Here is an 18,886-nt window from a genome sequence, read left to right as displayed (position 1 = left end):
ACTACAGGCCAGGCAGAATCAGCCTGTTGGAATTTGCATAGTTATAATAGGTTATCAATAGAACAAGAAACTTTACTCATAAATCTAATTTTCAAATCACTATTTTCCTTTTATACCACTAAAATAATTACACCAGAAAAGTATCTTTCATACCTCTTTCAATAACTTAAATTACATCATAGTCAATGAATTACTTTTGAGGTACATAAACTGATGTTTATATAGGCAAACATGTCGACCAATTTGTGCACTGCATGGTCCTACATAGAGCAAAGATAAATGATCAAGATAATCTGTTTTTGGTGATGTTGGTTGAGGGCTAAATGTTGACTAGGAAGATAACATTTGAATAGTGTCATAGGATCTTTTGCACCTAAGTAAGCAAACAGGGCCTCAGTTTCACATTCAACACCAAAATACAGCACCTCCGACGTGCACTGCACTGAAGTGTTAGCTTAGATTATGTGCTTAAGTCAGTGGAGCATTGCTTAGATCCATGACCTTCTGACGCGGAGTCAGCCACCGCTGAGCCAAGTCTGAAGTAGTGGGTATATACACCACATGATGTAGTACAGACCAGGAAAGTCCTATGTTTGCTCAACAGTCTATACAGAGTTATATGATCTCATCCAGGAAGTCCGATGCAGAGGAAGCTTCAACTTTCTCTCTGGGGTCCAGAGGAGCTCTCGTGCTCCTCTTCATCTTACAAGGAAAGGAAGAAAAAGAAAATCCATTTACCTTTTGAGCCTCTTCAGGCCATAGCTCCTCTTCCGGCCATAGCTCCTCTTCCAGCTAGGTTGACTCAGTGGAGAAGCCACAACATCTTCCCGAGCAGGCCTCCGGTTAAAATTGTAGAGGAAGCCCTGATGACACCATTAGAGCCTGATGAGCCTATTTAAAGAAATAGGATGTTGGCTTCCACTTGCCTGCTCAGAAGACCAGATTAAAATCGGATCCTGCGTTAAAACAGCGGGATTGCTGCAGCTAAATCCCAAGGCATTTTAACTGCCCTCCCATATGTTTTTCATTGGGTAAGCAGGGTTAAAATCAGCACTAAAATATTTTCAATGTTATTAATTCCCTGAAGGGTTGCTTTTAAAATTGAGAGTGATAAGTAAAGCTAAATATAGATTTTTTTTTGATTTTGTAGTCACATTCAACTTGTACACTTGATTGATTTAAATATGGATGTAAATATTAAAAGAAAACTGACTCAGACTGTTACTGCTTGATACTGTTATTATGTCCACATAGTACATATCAAAAGAAAATATTAATTAAAACCTTGAAATGATGCTGTGCAAATATTAACACATTGGTGTAGAATTTCTTTGTCCTCTATTTTAATTCAGGTGCTTAACCTGTTATTTGATCCCTTGCAGGAATATGCATCAGGACACTATGAGGCAGCTCTCTTGGCAATTTGTACTGGTGACGCTGAAGATTATTAAATGAAGAAAGATTCATGACTACTTGTAAATCAAGAGTAAAAATTCTGAAGTCTCACAAAACCCAAGCCCACTCCAGTTTTTAATGTTGATTGAAGAGTCAAATTATTGTCTTAGAAACAGTTGCAGCAAAATGCACATGGATAACCAGTTACTATAGATAAATCTTTTTTGATGATCTTCTGAGCATCTGTGAAGAGAAAAATGCTCTAATACGTTTTATAAATCATGCCTTAAAAATGTAACAGCTTATTTAATTACTATTTAAGGATAACTCTTGCATTGCTAAACAAGATCAGCAGGAATTTTTAATATTGCAGAACATTTTTGAGATGACAATATCAAAGAAACTATTAGGTACATTTTCCTGTTCTTATTACGAATGTGCCCACAGACTTCTTAATGAATGCAGAGGTTTCTGATTATTCATTCACTCTTGTTTGAAGAACAGAGCATATTATCATATGAAGGATCTCTGACCTATTACTGTGACTTGATTGCTTTTTTGCCGGTACCTTTGTAGATCTTGTGATTTATTCAGTTGATTTAGCACAAAATGTAATAACTGTAACAAAATAAAAGCATGTTTTTCTCTTCAATTGCTTGCAATACATTTCATTATAATACTAAATAAAGTACAGTCCTAATAAATGCAAAACGTCTTGCATAAAAGGTTTGGTAACACTCATGTCATTAAAACAATTATGAATTTGAAAAGAATCAGTCATTTATGGAATAGATTGACCAGGTTTGTTTCCCATGAGAGACTCAATAGTTAAGGAGGGACACTAAGAGAAATTTCTTTACTCAGACAGTTATTAGAACATGGTATGCCACAGGGAGTGGTTGAGGTAGAGACCATTCCATATTTTAGGAGAAAGTTGTATAGGTATTTGAACCAGAGGAAGATAAAGGGCTAAGGGAAGAGAATAGGAGAGTAGGATTAGTTTTTGATTGCTCCAGCAAAGAGCTGGCATTGCAGAATGTGGTATGTAGCTTCAATCTGTGCTGGAAACTTCTCTGCTTCTACATGATCCATTTCAACTCTGCAAGGTGCACACCTGCAGCGAATAGCTTCATGTTCCTGCTGTGCCTCTCAGCAAAGTGAGTAGCTGTCATAGTAGTAAAACCTTCACTTTGTTAAGCACCTTTTTATATGCATTTAAAAGCATCTAGTACTTTTGAGATAACGTTGATAATCTAGCTGGTTATTTTTCACCTTCGGAAGACCCAGCATTTTGGGTTTTTGCTGAGTCACTCTGCTATGTAGAGTACAAGAAGACCCCATACAATTCTCAGAGCAGCTCCATTTATTTCAATAAAAGTTAGACATTCAACCAGGCTGAGGCCTGATCAGGAGCTGTCCTACTATGGAACAATTGTTTGTTGGGTACCAGGATCAGTAAAGTTTCCTTAAAAGTAGAATTAATATTTTTTACTTCAAATATTCCAAAATTGAGAATAGACAGACTTGACTAGACGTTCAGTATCCCTCCCGCTTACAGATCAAGGCACATCGTCAATGGGTCGGCACTTGCATTTGCCACAGAGAGGCGCGGTTGACCCCAGCTATAATTCCAGCCCCAGAGTTATTAACATACAGGAGGTGGGCTTGCCACCCTCCATCAGAGAGTTATTCCAATATAAAGGTGGAGGGTTGCTGCAGCGAGCCTGAGATCCTGCCGGAGTGAGATAAAGAGGTGCCTGGATTGAAAAAATAATTACACTGTGAAAATGTTGGTTTAAATTAAAGGGTTCTGTGCATAGGCGCAATCCGAGGGTGCTTGTACTGGGCCATTTTCTTTCAAGCTGGCCAGTAACCATTTTGCTAACATCTGAATGATGAACATAGGGGCCTAACAGACTACCTAAGCATCCAGTATGCAAAGATTATAAAGAACAAAATACATGGCAGAGACCATGGATTTTACAACCCACATAGGGGTACACATACTGTGCCCCAACAGGACTGACCCCAAGAAAACAGCAGGGAGACAGGGACACAGAGTGCATTTCCCAGTTGCTTTCAACCTTGCCTGTCCCAGATCTACCAAAGAATCCAAAGGCGAAGAGGCAGAAAACTTAGGCTACATAGTTTCATCAATGATAACACATCAACTTTTATACTTTTTGTACCATACCAATTTATTAACTTGTTCTTAGAGTTATTTTCTGTGCCCTTTCTACTATAAATATGGAGCCAATTTTCTTAACTTTTGCCCTGGGGATCTATCCTTGACTCCCTCCTATTTCTCATCTCAATACTGTGTTAGAGAAACTTCCAAGCCTGTTTGTGAAGAAGACACTGAGACTAGGATGCTTTGCCAGAGATTGTTTATTGCTTGCCACATAGCTTACTTCTGCTCTCCAAACAATACCCCCAGCCAGTGCTGGCTGGCTCTTCTTTATATATGCACACTCGAATATAATGAACTAATTAACACCCAACACCTGTTCATCCTATAATCTTGATCTATCGGGTATTTATCATCCTTTAACAGAACCTCAGACCCGAACATGCTGCCCCTCAGCAACATCCGCAAGAGTTTTCATATGTACATTACAACACCCAGTCCTACCTCACCACCACCTCTCTCAACTCCTCCACTGTAGCTAAATTGTCAGGCTGCTTGCCTGACATCCAGTACTGGATAAACAGAAATTTCGTCCAATTAAATATTGGGAAGATCGTGCCTTTGCCTTCGGTCCCCACCACAAACTCTGTTCCCTACTTACCGACTCCATCCCTCTCCCTGGTACCTGTCTGAGGCTGATCCAGACTGCTCGCAACCTTGGTGTCATATTTGATCCCGAGATGAGCTTCTGACCACATATCTGCTCCATCACTAAGACCACCTATTTCCATCTCCAGAACATCGCCAACTACCCCGTCCCCACTTCAGCTTATCTGCTGACAAAACTTTTATCCATGCCTTTGTTACCTTGAGATTTGACTATTCCAACGCCATCCTGGCTGGCCTCCCCCATTCTACCCTCCGTAAACTTGACATCATCCAAAGCTCTGCGGACCCTGTCCTTATTTGCACAAGTCCTATTCATCCATCATACCTGTGCCAGCAGACCTACATTGTCTCCCAGTCAACCAATGCTTAAATTTTAAAGTTCTCATCCTTATTTGCAATTCCTTCCTTGACCTCACCCCTCCATTTCTCTGTGATCTCCTCCAGCCCCAGAACCCTCTGAGATATCTGCACTCCTCTAATTCTGGCCTCTTGAGCACCCCAATTTTAACTGCTTCACCATTGGTACCTGTGTCTTCAGCTGCATAGGTTCTAAGCTCTGGAATTTCCTCCCTAAACCTCTTTACCTCTCTGGCTGTCTTTCATTCTTTAAGACACACCTTAAAAGCAATCTTTTTGACCAAGTTTTTTGGCCATCTGCAGTAATATCTCCTTAAGTGTTTCAGTGCCAAATTTTGCTTATAATGCTCCTGTGAAGCAGCTTGAGACATTTTATTACATTAAAGATGTTATATAAGCTTTGGTTGTTGATGTTGGGGAATGTGCAATGGTTAGTAAAAAGGGGGATGAAACCCATTGGGTCAGGGCTCTGTCTCCTTTACATTACTCTGGGAGGGTTGAGAACCTACAATAGGCGCAGGCCCACTGCAAACATGCAAATAAGGCAGGAGTGAGCACTTTAGCTCAGGCACTTTCTCCTCAATTTCCTGCTCCAGCAGCCATGTGGTACTCAGCAATGGTAACAACCCATGCTGCTGGCAGCAGGGGCTTACACCTGAACTCTTCAAGTTCGATTGGAGTGTCTGAGAGTGGCACTCTTTCAACCAGGCCTTTGGTAAGCATCTCGGGAGGAAGAGGAAAGGAAGAGGAAGGAAGGGAGGGAGGAGGAGAAAAAAGAAGAGCAGGAAGAAAGGAGGAGGAAGGAAGGAAAGGAGAAGGCATCCAGGGCCCTTTCACTCCAGACAAGCTGTCCATGAGCGAATACTTAGAACTCCAGTTTCCCACATCACCGCTGCTCCACAATTCTCCATATTTCCATCCCTCTGCTATGGACTGGCTGGTTCTTGGGACCCTTGATGGTCACAGGCTTGCAATCCAATACACCTTGCACTTGGGGGAATCCGCCAATGGTCCTAAATCCAATGGCCCTCTCGGCCTGACTGTCAGGGTCGGTCCGGTAGCGCTCATAGTCGCTGGCCCTTTTGAACAGGGCATTGGTCACCTCCTTGATACAGCGATGGGCTGCTGCCTGTGAGACCCTACACATGTTCCCGGTGAATACTTGAAAAGATCCACAAGCATAAAAGTTTAGTGCCACAGTGATCTTCAGGGACATTGGCATAGGGTGACCACCAAATCCTATGGGTCGCAACTCGTCCTGTAGCAAGGTGCATAAGTTGGTGATGGCCTCACTGTAGTCTTTGCTTACAATGTCTCTCGGAAATTTGGAGGCAGCTGATCCAGTTCCTGTACACTCTCTGGCACATGTGGGCCCTTCTTGGCATGGCCAGCTGCTGCTGCTCTTGTTGTGAAGCTTCACAGGCAGGTGCAGCTGCCTGTGGCCCCTCCCTCCATCGAAGGTGCCACATGATGCCACTGGGGTCCAAAACGACAGGGTGTATGAGACCCAGGCCAGATGACCAGTAGGCCTAAAGAGTGCTGTTGATGCAGAGACAACCCTGTCTTGGCAACTGAGCTTTTGACATTTCTCCTAGTGCACTCCTGATGGTCCTCAGTACCCACCCTTGCTGATAGCTGATCCTCTTATCCAGCAGTATGAGCGACCTAACATCTTATATAACAATTTGGTCACTAACTACAGCCAGCCAAACCCAAGAACTACCACAGCCCCCCTCTTCCCCGCCCCCCCCCCCACCCCACCTTGCAGAACAACTGAGAGACCCCGAACCCCGTCATAGACCCTGAAACCCCAACGCGTCCTCAGAGACCCTGAGGTGCTGACCCCAGTCATAGACCCTGAGACCCTGTCTCCCTGTCATAGACCCCAACCCCCCCACCATTAATCTGTTAATTGTGTATCAATTGTTTGATTATATGCAGGTGGAGGGTGTTAATTGGGTTCTTACTTCAGCATTATAATCAGACACTTGCAGAGACTGGTGGAGGTTTTTGAATGAGGAGCTATATCTTTGTAATCCTTTTACTCTGTATAATAAAGGTGAAACTGAGTAAAGATAGGCTCCAACATTATCCTTCTACAACAAGCTTTCTGAAATTTAACATGGTGGTCGAGGATGGTTGCCTAAAGCTGAAGGTTGGAAAGTAGGAATTTTTTTTTTACATAGAAAATTAAAATCTCACAGGCTATTGTGGAAAATATGGCAGAAAGCAAGTCTAAATTTTCAGGGTATGATTACCCTCCGATGTTCTCTGAGTCTGAACCATATGACCAGTGGAAGAATGAAGTGGATATGTGGACACGGGTTACATCTCTACCAAAGAGGAAACAAGTTATTGCCTTGGCGTTGGCACTTCCTACCAAAAGTAAAATCAGAAGTAAAGTGTTTTCTCAACTGGATACCCGTCAGTTGGATACTGATGAAGCGTTGGTTCTTCTGTTAGAATTCTTGGATGACCTATTGAATGCATATGAAGCACAGTCAGACTTTGATAGATTTTGGAAAACAGATGGTTTTTCAATGGAGGAATATATCATGGACTTTAACAGACTCTATAGAAGATTGAGGAAATTCAATTTGGAGATCCCTGGTTCAGCGCTAGCATTTCAATTGCTAGATTGTGCTAGGGTGTTGCATACGGACAGGCTTCTGGTTCTAACTGGAGTTCAGTTCTTGGAAAAAACTCTCTGTTAGATCTGCCTTAAAGAAATTCCAGGGGAAACCGTCATTTCCTGCAGCCCTGGTAGAACAAACATGGAATTCTGCAGTGACACAAAGAATGGAGGACTCAATGTTTACTGCATTTAGAAATGGTCCAGATACTGGACGCAGGCATAAATACAATGTAAGAGATAAAGACAGGAGGAATGAGGATGAAAACACCTTTAGCAGGTCTGACTATTACAGCGAATACAGAATAGGAACAGCAATCATAGCTGAATGAATCCCAGGAATGCCCAAGGAATAGTCAATAGGTGCTTCAGGTGTGATTCAAAGTATCATTATGCAATGACTGCCCAAAGCTGAGAGGCAGAGTCCTCGAAATAAGGCATGACACAGAGAACTCTGAGGCACATCACACACATCGGAGGTGCAATAGTAAAACATTCATGGAGTAACTCGGAAGAGTGTTGAAAAAATGGACTTTGTCTTTAAAAAATGAACCTTTATTTTTTTAAAGTAATCAATGGTCCAAAATGGCCACCGAAGCAAAGGGGATTAACCTTTTGTATATTCAAATAGTTTGACAAAGACAAAGGACAAATCTTCAAAGCCAAAAGGTGATAATGAAACACATCTTACACCTATCATAAAAACATTCCAGAATTGAATGTCTTTTTCTAAAACAAAGGAGGTGTGAAGTAGCCACATCCTGGGCCATTGTGTGAATACCCTGGGAAAGAAACCAGAATATCTCCTAACAGGAGGTGAGAAATGACTGTTTTACTTTTTTTTTAAAGACAGCCAGAAAGAGAGAGAGAGAGACTGACCCAGAAGGTGAAGCTACTTGTAACTGCTGGCATTCCAACAAGCCAGACAGCACATGACCTGCTGAACAATCTGACATCTACATCATACAGCAGAGAGAGAGCTAGAAGTGACCCACCATCTTCAACTGAACCTTCAATCAAGAGAGAAATCTACAATCATCACAGGCCTGCAACCCTCTATAACCTAAGTCTCAAGAGAATTTAACAGGTTTAATGTAACCCTTCTCCCCCGACTAAAACCCACCTACATCTTTCCATTCTCTATCTATTTCTACTTGTGTGTGTGTGTGAGTGAATGCGTGAGCAAATGTGGTTATCACAATCTCGGGATAAGGCATATTGATAAATAAACAATTGACTTTGTTTTTTAAAACTTACAAGAAAACCTGTCGCTGTCTGTTTATTTGAAAAATAAAACACAAAGGGGCTTAACTCTTAATACAAGTATACTTGCTGTGGTCATGTGGGGAATTGAACAGTGGGAACCACCAACATCACACCACGAAGCCGTAACAAACTGGGGGCTTGCACCTGGATCTGAACCACCAGACAAACAAGAGATTTGGAAAAACGGGAGGAAAATTGATCTCTAAAATTGTGGAAAATAAACAAATAGGTTTTCTTGTAGTCTTCTGTTTTTTCTCTGTGGTGTTAGAAAAAAAAGAGATGGCCACATTTAATGCTGAGGAGTTTGTGCAGCAGGGAGAGATATGCCATGATAAGTTAAACAAATTAAGCATTGAAGATTTAAAAAGCTTAGCTACAGAGATGGGGATCACTTTCCGACAAAAATCAAAGAAACCCGAACTGGTGAAAAGTCTAGACAATCATCTGAAACTTCCTCCTGCTAGAAGAAGAAATCTTGGAATCCGATCTAATAAAATAATTCTAGCTAGAATGCAGTTACAGATGAAAATGAAAGAAAGGGAGATGCAGTTAAAAAGGAAAGAGCTGCAATTTCAAAAGGAAAAAGAATAAACGGAGTTTCAGCTTCCAAAGGAATAAGAAGAAAGGGAGTTTCAGCTTCAAAAAAAGAAAAAAGAGGAAAGAGAGTTTCAGAAGAGAAAAGGGGAAAGAGAAATGCAAAGAGAGGAAGCAGCAAGAAGGTTTGAGTTACAGAGACTGCCAACCCAAAATGAAAATGCTACTAGTCCCTCAAACCATATCCCCAATTCAGAGCCAATCTTGGATGTGCTGAGACACTCAAGACTAGTGCCAAAATTAAATGAGGAGGTTGAGTCATATTTCATCGCCTTTGAGAAAATAGCTACCAGGCTAAAACGGCCAAAAGAATTCTGGATTCTCCTCTTACAAGGTGAGTTCATGAGCAGGGCTCGTGAAGCTTTATCCCTGTTATCAGAAGAAAGTTCCTCTCATTATGAACAAACTAAAACTGCAATTGTAAATGCAGATGAGCTGGTACTGGAAGCATATAGACAGAAATTCCGACACACCCAGAAAAGAGCTACACAGACTAACCTTGAATTCAAAAGAATCAAACTTGGCTTTTGACCGCTGGATACTTTCTCTCAAGCTAGAATCCTCAGATGAAAATTTGTGAGAAGTGATGTTGCTTTTTTTTATTCATTCATGTGATGTGGGCGTCACTGGCCAGGCCAGCATTTATTGCCCATCCCTAATTGCCCTTGAGAAGGTGGTTGTGAACTGCCTTCTTGAACCGCTGCAGTCCATTTGAGGTAGGTATACCCACAGTGCTGTTAGGAACGGAGTTCCAGGATTTTGAACCAGCGACAGTGAAGGAACGGCGATATAGTTCCAAGTCAGGATAGTGTGTGACTTGGAGGGGAACTTGCAGGTGGTGGTGTTCTCATGCATTTGCTGCTCTTGTCCTTCTAGTAGATAGAGGTCGTGGGTTTGGAAGGTGCTGTCGAAGGAGCATTGGCGCATTGCTGCAGTGCATCTTGTAGATGGTACACACTGCTGCCACTGTTCTTCGGTGGTGGAGGGAGTGAATGTTTGTAGATGGTGCGCCAATCAAGCGGGCTGATTTGTCCTGGAAGGTGTCGAGCTTCTTGAGTGTTGTTGGAGCTGCACCCATCCAGGCAAGTGGAGAATATTCCATCACACTCCTGACTTGTGCCTTGTAGATGGTGGACAGGCTTTGAGGAGTCAGGAGGTGAGTTACTCGCCTCAGGATTCCTAGCCTCTGACCTGCTCTTGTAGCCACGGTATTTATATGGCTACACCAGTTAAGTTTCTGGTCAATGGTAGCCCCTAGGATGTTGATAGTGGGGGATTCAGCGATGGTAATGCCGTTGAATGTCAAGGAGAGATGGTTAGTTTCCCTCTTGTTGGAGATAGTCATTGCTTGGCACTTGTGTGGCGCGAATGTTACTTGCCACTTATCAGCCCAAGCCTGGATATTGTCCAGGTCTTGCTGCATTTCTACACAGACTGCTTCAGTATCTGAGGAGTCACGAATGGTGCTGAACATTGTGCAATCATCAGCGAACATCCCCACTTCTGACCTTATGATTGAAGGAAGGTCATTGATGAATCAGCTAAAGATGGTTGGGCCTAGGACACTACCCTGAGGAACTCCTGCAGTGATGTCCTGGAGCTCAGATGATTGACCTCCAACGGCGACAACCATCTTCCTTTGTGCTAGGTATGACTCCAGCCAGCAGAGGGTTTTCCCCCTGATTCCCATTGACCTCAGTTTTGCTAGGGCTTCTTGATGCCATACTCGGTCAAATGCTGCCTTGATGTCAAGGGCAGTCACTCTCACCTCACCTCTTGAGTTCAGCTCTTTTGTCCATGTTTGAACCAAGGCTGTAATGAGGTCAGGAGCTGAGTGACCTTGGCGGAAACCCAAACTGAGCGTGACTGAGAAGGTTATTGCTAAACAAGTGCCGCTTGATGGCACTGTTGATGACACCTTCCATCACTTTATTGATGATTGAGAGTAGGCTGTTGGGGCGGTAATTGGCTGGGTTTGACTTGTCCTGCTTTTTGTGTACAGGACATACCTGGGCAATTTTCCACATTGCAGGGCAGATGCCAGTGTTGCAGCTGTACTGGAACAGCTTGGCTAGGGGCGCGGCAAGTTCTGGAGCACAGGTCTTCAGTACTATTGCAGGAATATTGTCAGGGCCCATAGCTTTTGCAGTATCCAGTGCCTTCAGTCGTTTCTTGATATCAGGCGGAGTAAATCGAATTGGCTGAAGTCTGGCATCTGTGATGCTGGGGACTTCAAGAGGAGGTTGAGATGGATCATCAACACGGCACCTCTGGCTGAAGATTGTTGCAAATGCTTCAGCCTTATCTTTTGCACTGATGTGTTGGGCTCCCCATCATTGAGGATGGGGATATTTGTGGAGCCACCTCCTCCAGTTAGTTGTTTAATTATCCACCACCATTCACAGCTGGATGTGGCAGGACTGCAGAGCTTAGATCTGATCCGTTGGTTATGGGATTGCTTAGCTCTGTCTATTGCATGCTGCTTACACAGTTTGGCACGCAGATAGTCCTGTGTTGTAGCTTCACCAGGTTGACATCTCATTTTGAGGTATGCCTGGTGCTGCTCCTGGCATGCCCTCTTGCACTCTTCATTGAACTAGGGTTGGTCTCCTGGCTTGACGGTAATGGTAGAGTGGGGGATATTCCGGGCCATGAGGTGACAGACTGTGGTTGAGTACAATTCTGCTGCTGCTGATGGCCCACAGAGCCTCATGGATGCCCAGTTTTGCATTGCTAGATCTGTTCTAAATCTATCCCATTTAGCATGGTGGTACTGCCAAACAACACAATGGAGGGTATCCTCAATGTGAAGGCGGGACGTCGTCTCCACAAGGACTGTGCGGTGGTCACTCCTACCAATACTATCATGGACAGATGCATCTGCAGCAGGCAGATTGGTGATGACAAGGTCAAGTATGTTTTCCCCTCTTGTTGGTTCCCTCACCACTTGCCGCAATTTTGGCACAAGCCCCCAGATGTTAGTAAGGAGGACTTTGCAGGGTCGACAGTGCTGGGTTTGCTGTCTTCGTTTCCAGTGCTGGGGTCGATGCTGGGTGGTCCGTCCGGTTTCATTCCTTTTTATTGACTTTGTAGTGGTTAGATACAACTGAGTGACTTGCTAGGCCATTTCAGAGGGCATCTAAGAGTCAACGACTTTGCTGTGGGTCTGGAGTCACATGTAGGCCAGACCAGGTAAGGACAGCAGATTTCCTTCCCTAAAGGACATTAGTGAACCAGATGGGTTTTTACAACAATCGACAATGGTTTCATGGCCATCATTAGACTAGCTTTTAATTCCAGATTTATTAATTGAATTCAAATTCCACCTTCTGCTGTGGTGGGATTTGAACCCATGTCCCCAGAGCAATACCCTGGGTCTACTGACAATACCACTACGCCACTGCCTCCCCTCTTCCTTGCTGGAAGAGTTTAAAAATAGCATTCCAAGTAGTTTAAGAACTCACATAGAAGAACAAAGAATTCACAGGGTCAGAGAAGCCGCCACCATGGCAGATGACTGCCTCGCACATAAACCCTTTACTCAGGGAAAGGCCTTTCATGATAATTCCCAAAGATTCAGAAAGGGCAGCAAGTGGGAAGGTGATAAATGATGGCGCGTTAGTGACAGAGAAACAAAAGGTGAGCACACAAGTAGCCCTCTACCAGTAAGGAAAGAAAATGCAGAGGGCAGGAATGTATACAACAGACCTGTGTGTTCCCATTGCAGCAAAACAGGACAGATCAAAGCTGACTGTTGGAAGTTGAAGGGGAAGCCCATTAATTTTGTAGGGGTGAACAGGGTTAACAAAGAAAAGGGTGCCCAGGCAGACCCGACTATGGCCCTAGCCGTGGGAAAAGAATCCAAAAAGAATACTGCTGTAGGTATGGGAGAAGTGGACAAAATTCCGAAAGCTATCAGGACTTTGTTTTAAAAGGAACGGTGTCTCCATACCCCTCTAGTGAGGCAAGTAAACCCATTGTCCTGATTCGAGACACCGGGGCCATTCAATCCCTTATGTTGGGTAAAGGAATGACCTTCGAAGGTTCTGGTAAAAGGAATTGAAGGATGATACATGTCTGTGCCCCTGTATCAGCTCCACTTGCAGTGCGACCTTGTTTCTGGGCCTGTTACTGCAGGAATTGTCCCTGCTCTATCTATGGCCAGCATAGACTGGCTACTTGGCAATGATTTTCTGGAGGTAAGGTGGTCGCAGCCCCAGTGATATTAGACCAGCCAAATGAGGCCAAGAAGAAAGAACAAATACAGGAGGAAGTCCCTAGAATCTTTCCTGCCTGTGCAGTAACAGGCAAGCTCCCCCAGAGAGAGCTGAACCAGAAAATCAGCCCCATGACTCAGAGCTCTGGCTGGCTGAAACTTTTTCAGAGATTTAGGGGAAGTATAGGACAGACCCTCCACAATTGAAGCCCAAAAAGCAGACCCTAATTTAAAAAAGATAGCACAGACAGCTTATTCCGAGGCAGACACAGTGAAGCTGCTTGAGTGTTACGGTTTAAAAACTGAAATTTTAATGAAGAAATGAAGAACCCCACAGCGACATGCAGAGGAGGAGTGGACAGTTGTTCACCAAATTGTGCCCCCCCCACCCACAAGTATCGCAGAGAGTTTCTATGAATTGCCCACGAAATCCCCATGGCTGGGCAGGTGGGTATCCGAAAGAACAAGCACAAATTAGCCGACACTTTTACTGGCCACAATTCCACACGGATGTGTCTAAATTCTGCCAGATCTGCCAGATTATTGGGAAACCCCAACCTACCCTTAAACCTGCGTCACTGATCCCCATTCCTGCTTTCGAAGAACCTTTCAGTAGGGTTCTAATCGATTTGGATGGGAGCCCTACCCAAAACCAAGACAGGTGATCAGTACCTGTTAACTATCATGGATATGGCCACCAGATTCCCAGAAGCCATACTACCAAATTACTACCAAAGCCATAGTCGAGGGGTTAACCCAGTTCTTCACCAGATACGGACTCCCCAAAGAAATAGTCAATCAGGGAATCAATTTCATGTCCCGAATGTTCCAGGAAGTCATACAAAGTATTGACCAGCTGAAATCCTCAGCATATAACCCCCAGCCCCAAGGGGCTCTGGAACATCAGACCCTAAAAACTATGCTCCAAGAATATTGCAGTGAATACCCCTCCGACTGGGACAAAGGAGTAATTTTCTTGCTATTTGCTACCAGGGATTCCCCTAATGAATCCATAGGTTTTACTCCCTTGCAATTGATTTTCGGACATGAGATGAGAGACCCCCTAAAATTGATCAAGGAAAAGTTCCTAGATCAAAGAGACGAAACTTCGATACTAAACTATGTGACCGCCTTCTGGGAGAGACTTTCCCAGGCCTGTGCAGTATCAAAGGAACAGCTCAAAACCTTTCAGAAAAAAATGAAATGACAGGCAGATAAGAAAGGTGCAGTCCGTGAGTTTAAACCAGGAGACCAAGTCTGGTGCTGCTATCCCTGCAGGGTGAACCTTTAAAGGCAAGTTTAGTGGCCCAGATAGTGCAGGGAAAAAAGTGAATGAGGTAAGCTACCTAATTAACACTCCTGACAGAAGGAAAAAACAAAGATGTGTGATATTAACATGCTGAAAAGATACTACAGCCAGGGACTAGACAGATCATTATGTGTGTGCCAGGCAGTAAAAGTGATAGAGGAAGAGAGCAATAGTGGGGATCAACTGGACGAGGACGAGAACCCTGAAAACTCTAAAATTGAACCCCCAACCACTAAATTGGAAAACAGCGAAATTTTAAAGGGATTGGACACAATGCTGGATTATCTCTCTGAACAACAGAGACAGGACCTAATCACATTATTAAAGGAGTTCAAGGAAGTCTGCAGGGACGAACCGGGTTGCACATCTTTAACAGTGCACCATGTGGAGGTAGGAGAGACCCCACCAATAAAACAGAACCTCTATAGACTGAACCCAAATAAACTAGCTCAGGTCTGCCAGGAAATCCAGTACATGCTGGAAAATGATTTAATCGAACCCAGTCAGAGTATCTTGAGCTCTCCTATAGTATTAGTTCCCAAACCTGAATGTTAGGCATGAGTCCTGATTGCTAATGGGTGGGTGATGGGGCTGTAGTGTATTGAGTAGCATGAGAGGTTGATAGTACAGTGGTTAGAAGATGGCATTGGAAGATGCATTGACTGACCTTGACCACTCAGGTAACATCGTTGAACTTTTTTGCGGCACTACAGCCAGATCCTCAGGGCTGAACTCCTAGAATTCTCTAGCATCTGTTCCCCTTCCAGTCAAAACGATTTGCCTGGAGGGTCTCCTGGCCCCTGTGGAAACATGACCTATCTCCTCCTTTGCCCTCTTGGACGAAGGCCTCCAGTGTCACATCAGAAAAACTGACAGTTCTTTCTGTTGCTCCATTGGTAGTCTTCTTCTCAAGTTCAGTAGCACCAGTCACTCCCGTGACAGCTTTTCATTCCCTACAACCCAAAGTGTGCCATTTACTGCCCAATATCTAAATAAGTGATAGCACAACCTCAGGATTGCAACAGAAATTCCTTACTCGATATAAATCTGAAGTATGCCACATGCCACTATGTAAATTCTCTTCTCATTATGGGTGATAGACTGGATAAGCTCTGCTGAGTCACGACACAGGCTTCAAACTAATACGTGTTTGATGTATAAGAGCTATGAATGAACAGTACACTCAATGGGCTGGATTTTGTGTCCCCCAGGCATCGGGTTCCTTGGTGGGGAGGGCCTGAAGATGGGACTGGTTGAGGCCCACCACGGACCTCGATGCCAGAGGGCCCGGCCTGATCCTCCCGGCAGCAGCGAGGCTCCGTGGCGCCCACCCCCCCCCACCCCCGCTGCCGGGTGACAGGACCTCAATTGAAATATTGAAAGCAATAAAATGAATGAATTAACATACATTTACCTGCAATCTTGAGGGCCCACTACGATCTTTGGCACAGCAGCTGCCACTCCCGTGCCTTCAAATACCCGTCCAGGGAAAGGCAGCGCCACACTGGTGGAGAGGGGGGAGGAGGTAAGATTTTCAGTGCAGGGAGGGGGGACGGGTTGAACTTTAAATATTGTGCAGTTTGTGGGGGACAGTCAGATGTAAAAAGTAAGTGTTTTGGGGGAAAGTGCAAATAGTTAATGTAATTGTTATTGGGGGGAGTGGGAAAGGGGCGTTAGAAATTTATTTATTTAATTTTGGGGGGTTACTTCTTTAAAAATTTATATGTGCCGGCTGGGCTGGTTGCCCTTTAAAAATGACACTAGTGCCTGCACACAGGCAGCTTACACCATTGCCAGGGACAGACAGCCCGTCCCTCCACATGATTGCGGTGGGGCGAGCAGCAGGCTCTTAAAATCCAGCCCAATATTTCCTTCTTTATATAATAATAGTAAAATACTGCAAATGCTGGAAATCTGAAATAGAAACCGAAAGTGCTGGAAATACTCAGCAGGTCTGGCAGCATCTGTGGAGAGAAAAACAGAGTTAAAATTTCAGCTCTGTGGTGTGTTTCAGTTCTGATGAAAGGTCACAAACCTGAAACATTAACTCTGATTCCTCTTTCTCTTTGCTTCTGCTTTCTTCTCCCCTTTTCCTTGCCTGGCCTTATTGTTACTCTGCCTCCACCTTGCTGTCACCATTCCTGCCCTTCACCTCTCTTTCCAACTGTTGCCACTCCACATCTCCCAATTGCCTTCCCCCTTTTGTTTTTTTACTGAACTTCTGGCTTGCTCGTTCTCAAACATCACCACTTTATGTTTGCTCTTGAGGCATGAATTTTGTCTATGGTCCTCAAAGCTTCCTTGCTTCCCTTATCTGCCTTCCCACTTTAGCCCCCTTTCCTCCTCAACTATTCCTTCCTTTTACTATTGTGCTCTTCTGCTCTCCTGGTCTACTGGCTGTCCTTTACTAATAGGAAACTGAATATTTTTTTTAATGCATAATTGAATCTCAATATAGTTGATCATGCTGTTTCATAGCAATCAGGAAGCTAAGAAAGTGTGTTGGGGAACCTGTCATGAGAAGTAATTGTAACTCTTAGCAGACTGTATATGTTTTTAAATGTGTTGTAGATACAAAAGAAATTGTGTAGAATAAATCTGACTGCTTGGTGAATAAACTTCAGCAGAGGAGAACTGAGCTTCCTAGTATATGAGATACTGTTAAAGAAACAAGGAATAAATAGATAATATATTATTAAATAAAAATATTTTCATCACATCAGGAATTTAAAGAGGTTATTTACATGCCAATTTCAGAGAAAAATCACTTTGAGCTCCATACTGGAGCTAGTTATGAAGTGATTTATGACTTTAACCCCTTATAGGGACTAAACCAAATCAGGAGTACATCTTTATGAATCTCCTTTAATTAAGTTCAAACCACACAAATTCTTATAGACACTTATTTGGGTCCAAAGAATTGAACTAGTTTTCCTTCAAAGAAAGAAAACTAACAGAGAATATTACCATCTTTCAGATAGCCTATTTTTTAATAATTATCGCTAAATTATAAATATCCCAGATATCATAAGGGTCTGGGAAACTCTCTTCAATACGTATCTCTCCATCTAAAGAGACACAGAGAGTGGGTTCTTGTCGTTGTATACAGAATGCTACATGAGATGACTTATTAAATTTTATATATTTATTAAAGAATTTAACATGCAATACACTTTTAAGTGGATAAGTATATCACAATATCAAATATTACTAAGAGATGCAACACACAATCTTATTTCTAACATTGAAGCCAAAAGTTTAACCTTGCTAATGTTGCAGCAAAATATCTTAGAATATCAATCAAAATTTAAAGTAAACTTTTATCTTAAATTCCCAAAGTAAACCATAGGGTGAGAAGTATTGTTTGAGGAATTCAACACGTCTAATTTTTGATTCAAAGCCTCTCATGTTTATACTGGTTCGAAGATATCTTCTGACCTTTTAGCATATAGGTGTTATCTTTCTATGTGTGTTTTTCTTGATTTCAAGATCCATTTTTGTAGTATCGTTAAATAACATCTCCACTTAATGTTTTACTGGAATTCCCTTGCTCTTGAAGTTGTGAGCATTTATCTGGTCAAAATATTTATAATTGTGTTTACTTCACCTCTTGATCCTGTAAGTACTATTCCATTTTATTGTTTTATTATCTTTGATTGTGTTTTATGGTAGGTTGAACCCTCTTTTTGGGTCAATCTGCCTACATTTACCAATACCATCAATTAATTAAATTTATGGCTACCTTTTACTGATGCAGGATATTTCAATGTGTGTGTTTATCCTCCATGCCCCTGGCAACAGAGATACTGAAATGGATTTTCCAACTTGTTTTTGGTTCACATTCTATTGTAACAGGGACCTTGAAAGACCTTGAAATTTTTTAACTCTACCTTCTTAAAGGGGAATGTCAGTGAGTCTTGAAAACTGACCATTTATTTAATCTTTAATTCTAAAAGGGATAATATATTAGCTATATATAAATTATACCTAATTAAGCCTATTATACCTATATTCCATCACAGTTATAATCATTGAATTATTAATTTCACAAAATGGAGTTTCCAATAATTTCTCTTCCAATTGAGCTTCTCCACAATTTACTACGATTTTCGCTAATATGGAACTGTTATGTACATGAGATAGATCAATATAATCTCTATGTCCTTGTTATAGCTGAAACATTCTAATGCCCAATTATAGGAATGCAGAACAGTCAGGCACCACTCTACTGAATGTAATAAGAAGTCTGGATATGTATATAGATATATGATTCCAGTCAGTGTACTAGTAGGGTGCTTTTGTGTCTCCAGTGATGCCATT

At 42.7% G+C, this 18,886-nt stretch overlaps 1 protein-coding gene across 1 annotated transcript in view; it reads left to right on the top strand.

The window, feature by feature from the left end:
• The window catches only part of LOC137353252 (annexin A10-like), a 127,802-nt gene extending 125,774 nt beyond the window's left edge, over positions 1-2,028 (top strand). The window contains exon 12 of the mRNA XM_068019365.1: positions 1,383-2,028. Coding sequence (XP_067875466.1) covers positions 1,383-1,451 — 69 coding nt within the window. The 3' untranslated portion in view covers positions 1,452-2,028. The remainder of the gene's footprint in view (positions 1-1,382) is intronic.
• Positions 2,029-18,886: the final 16,858 nt, after the last annotated feature.

Source organism: Heterodontus francisci, chromosome 1 (assembly GCF_036365525.1).
Source record: "Heterodontus francisci isolate sHetFra1 chromosome 1, sHetFra1.hap1, whole genome shotgun sequence".
In the NCBI taxonomy this organism is placed as follows: Eukaryota; Metazoa; Chordata; class Chondrichthyes; order Heterodontiformes; family Heterodontidae; genus Heterodontus; species Heterodontus francisci.
This window is presented reverse-complemented; position numbering and strand designations above follow the sequence as displayed.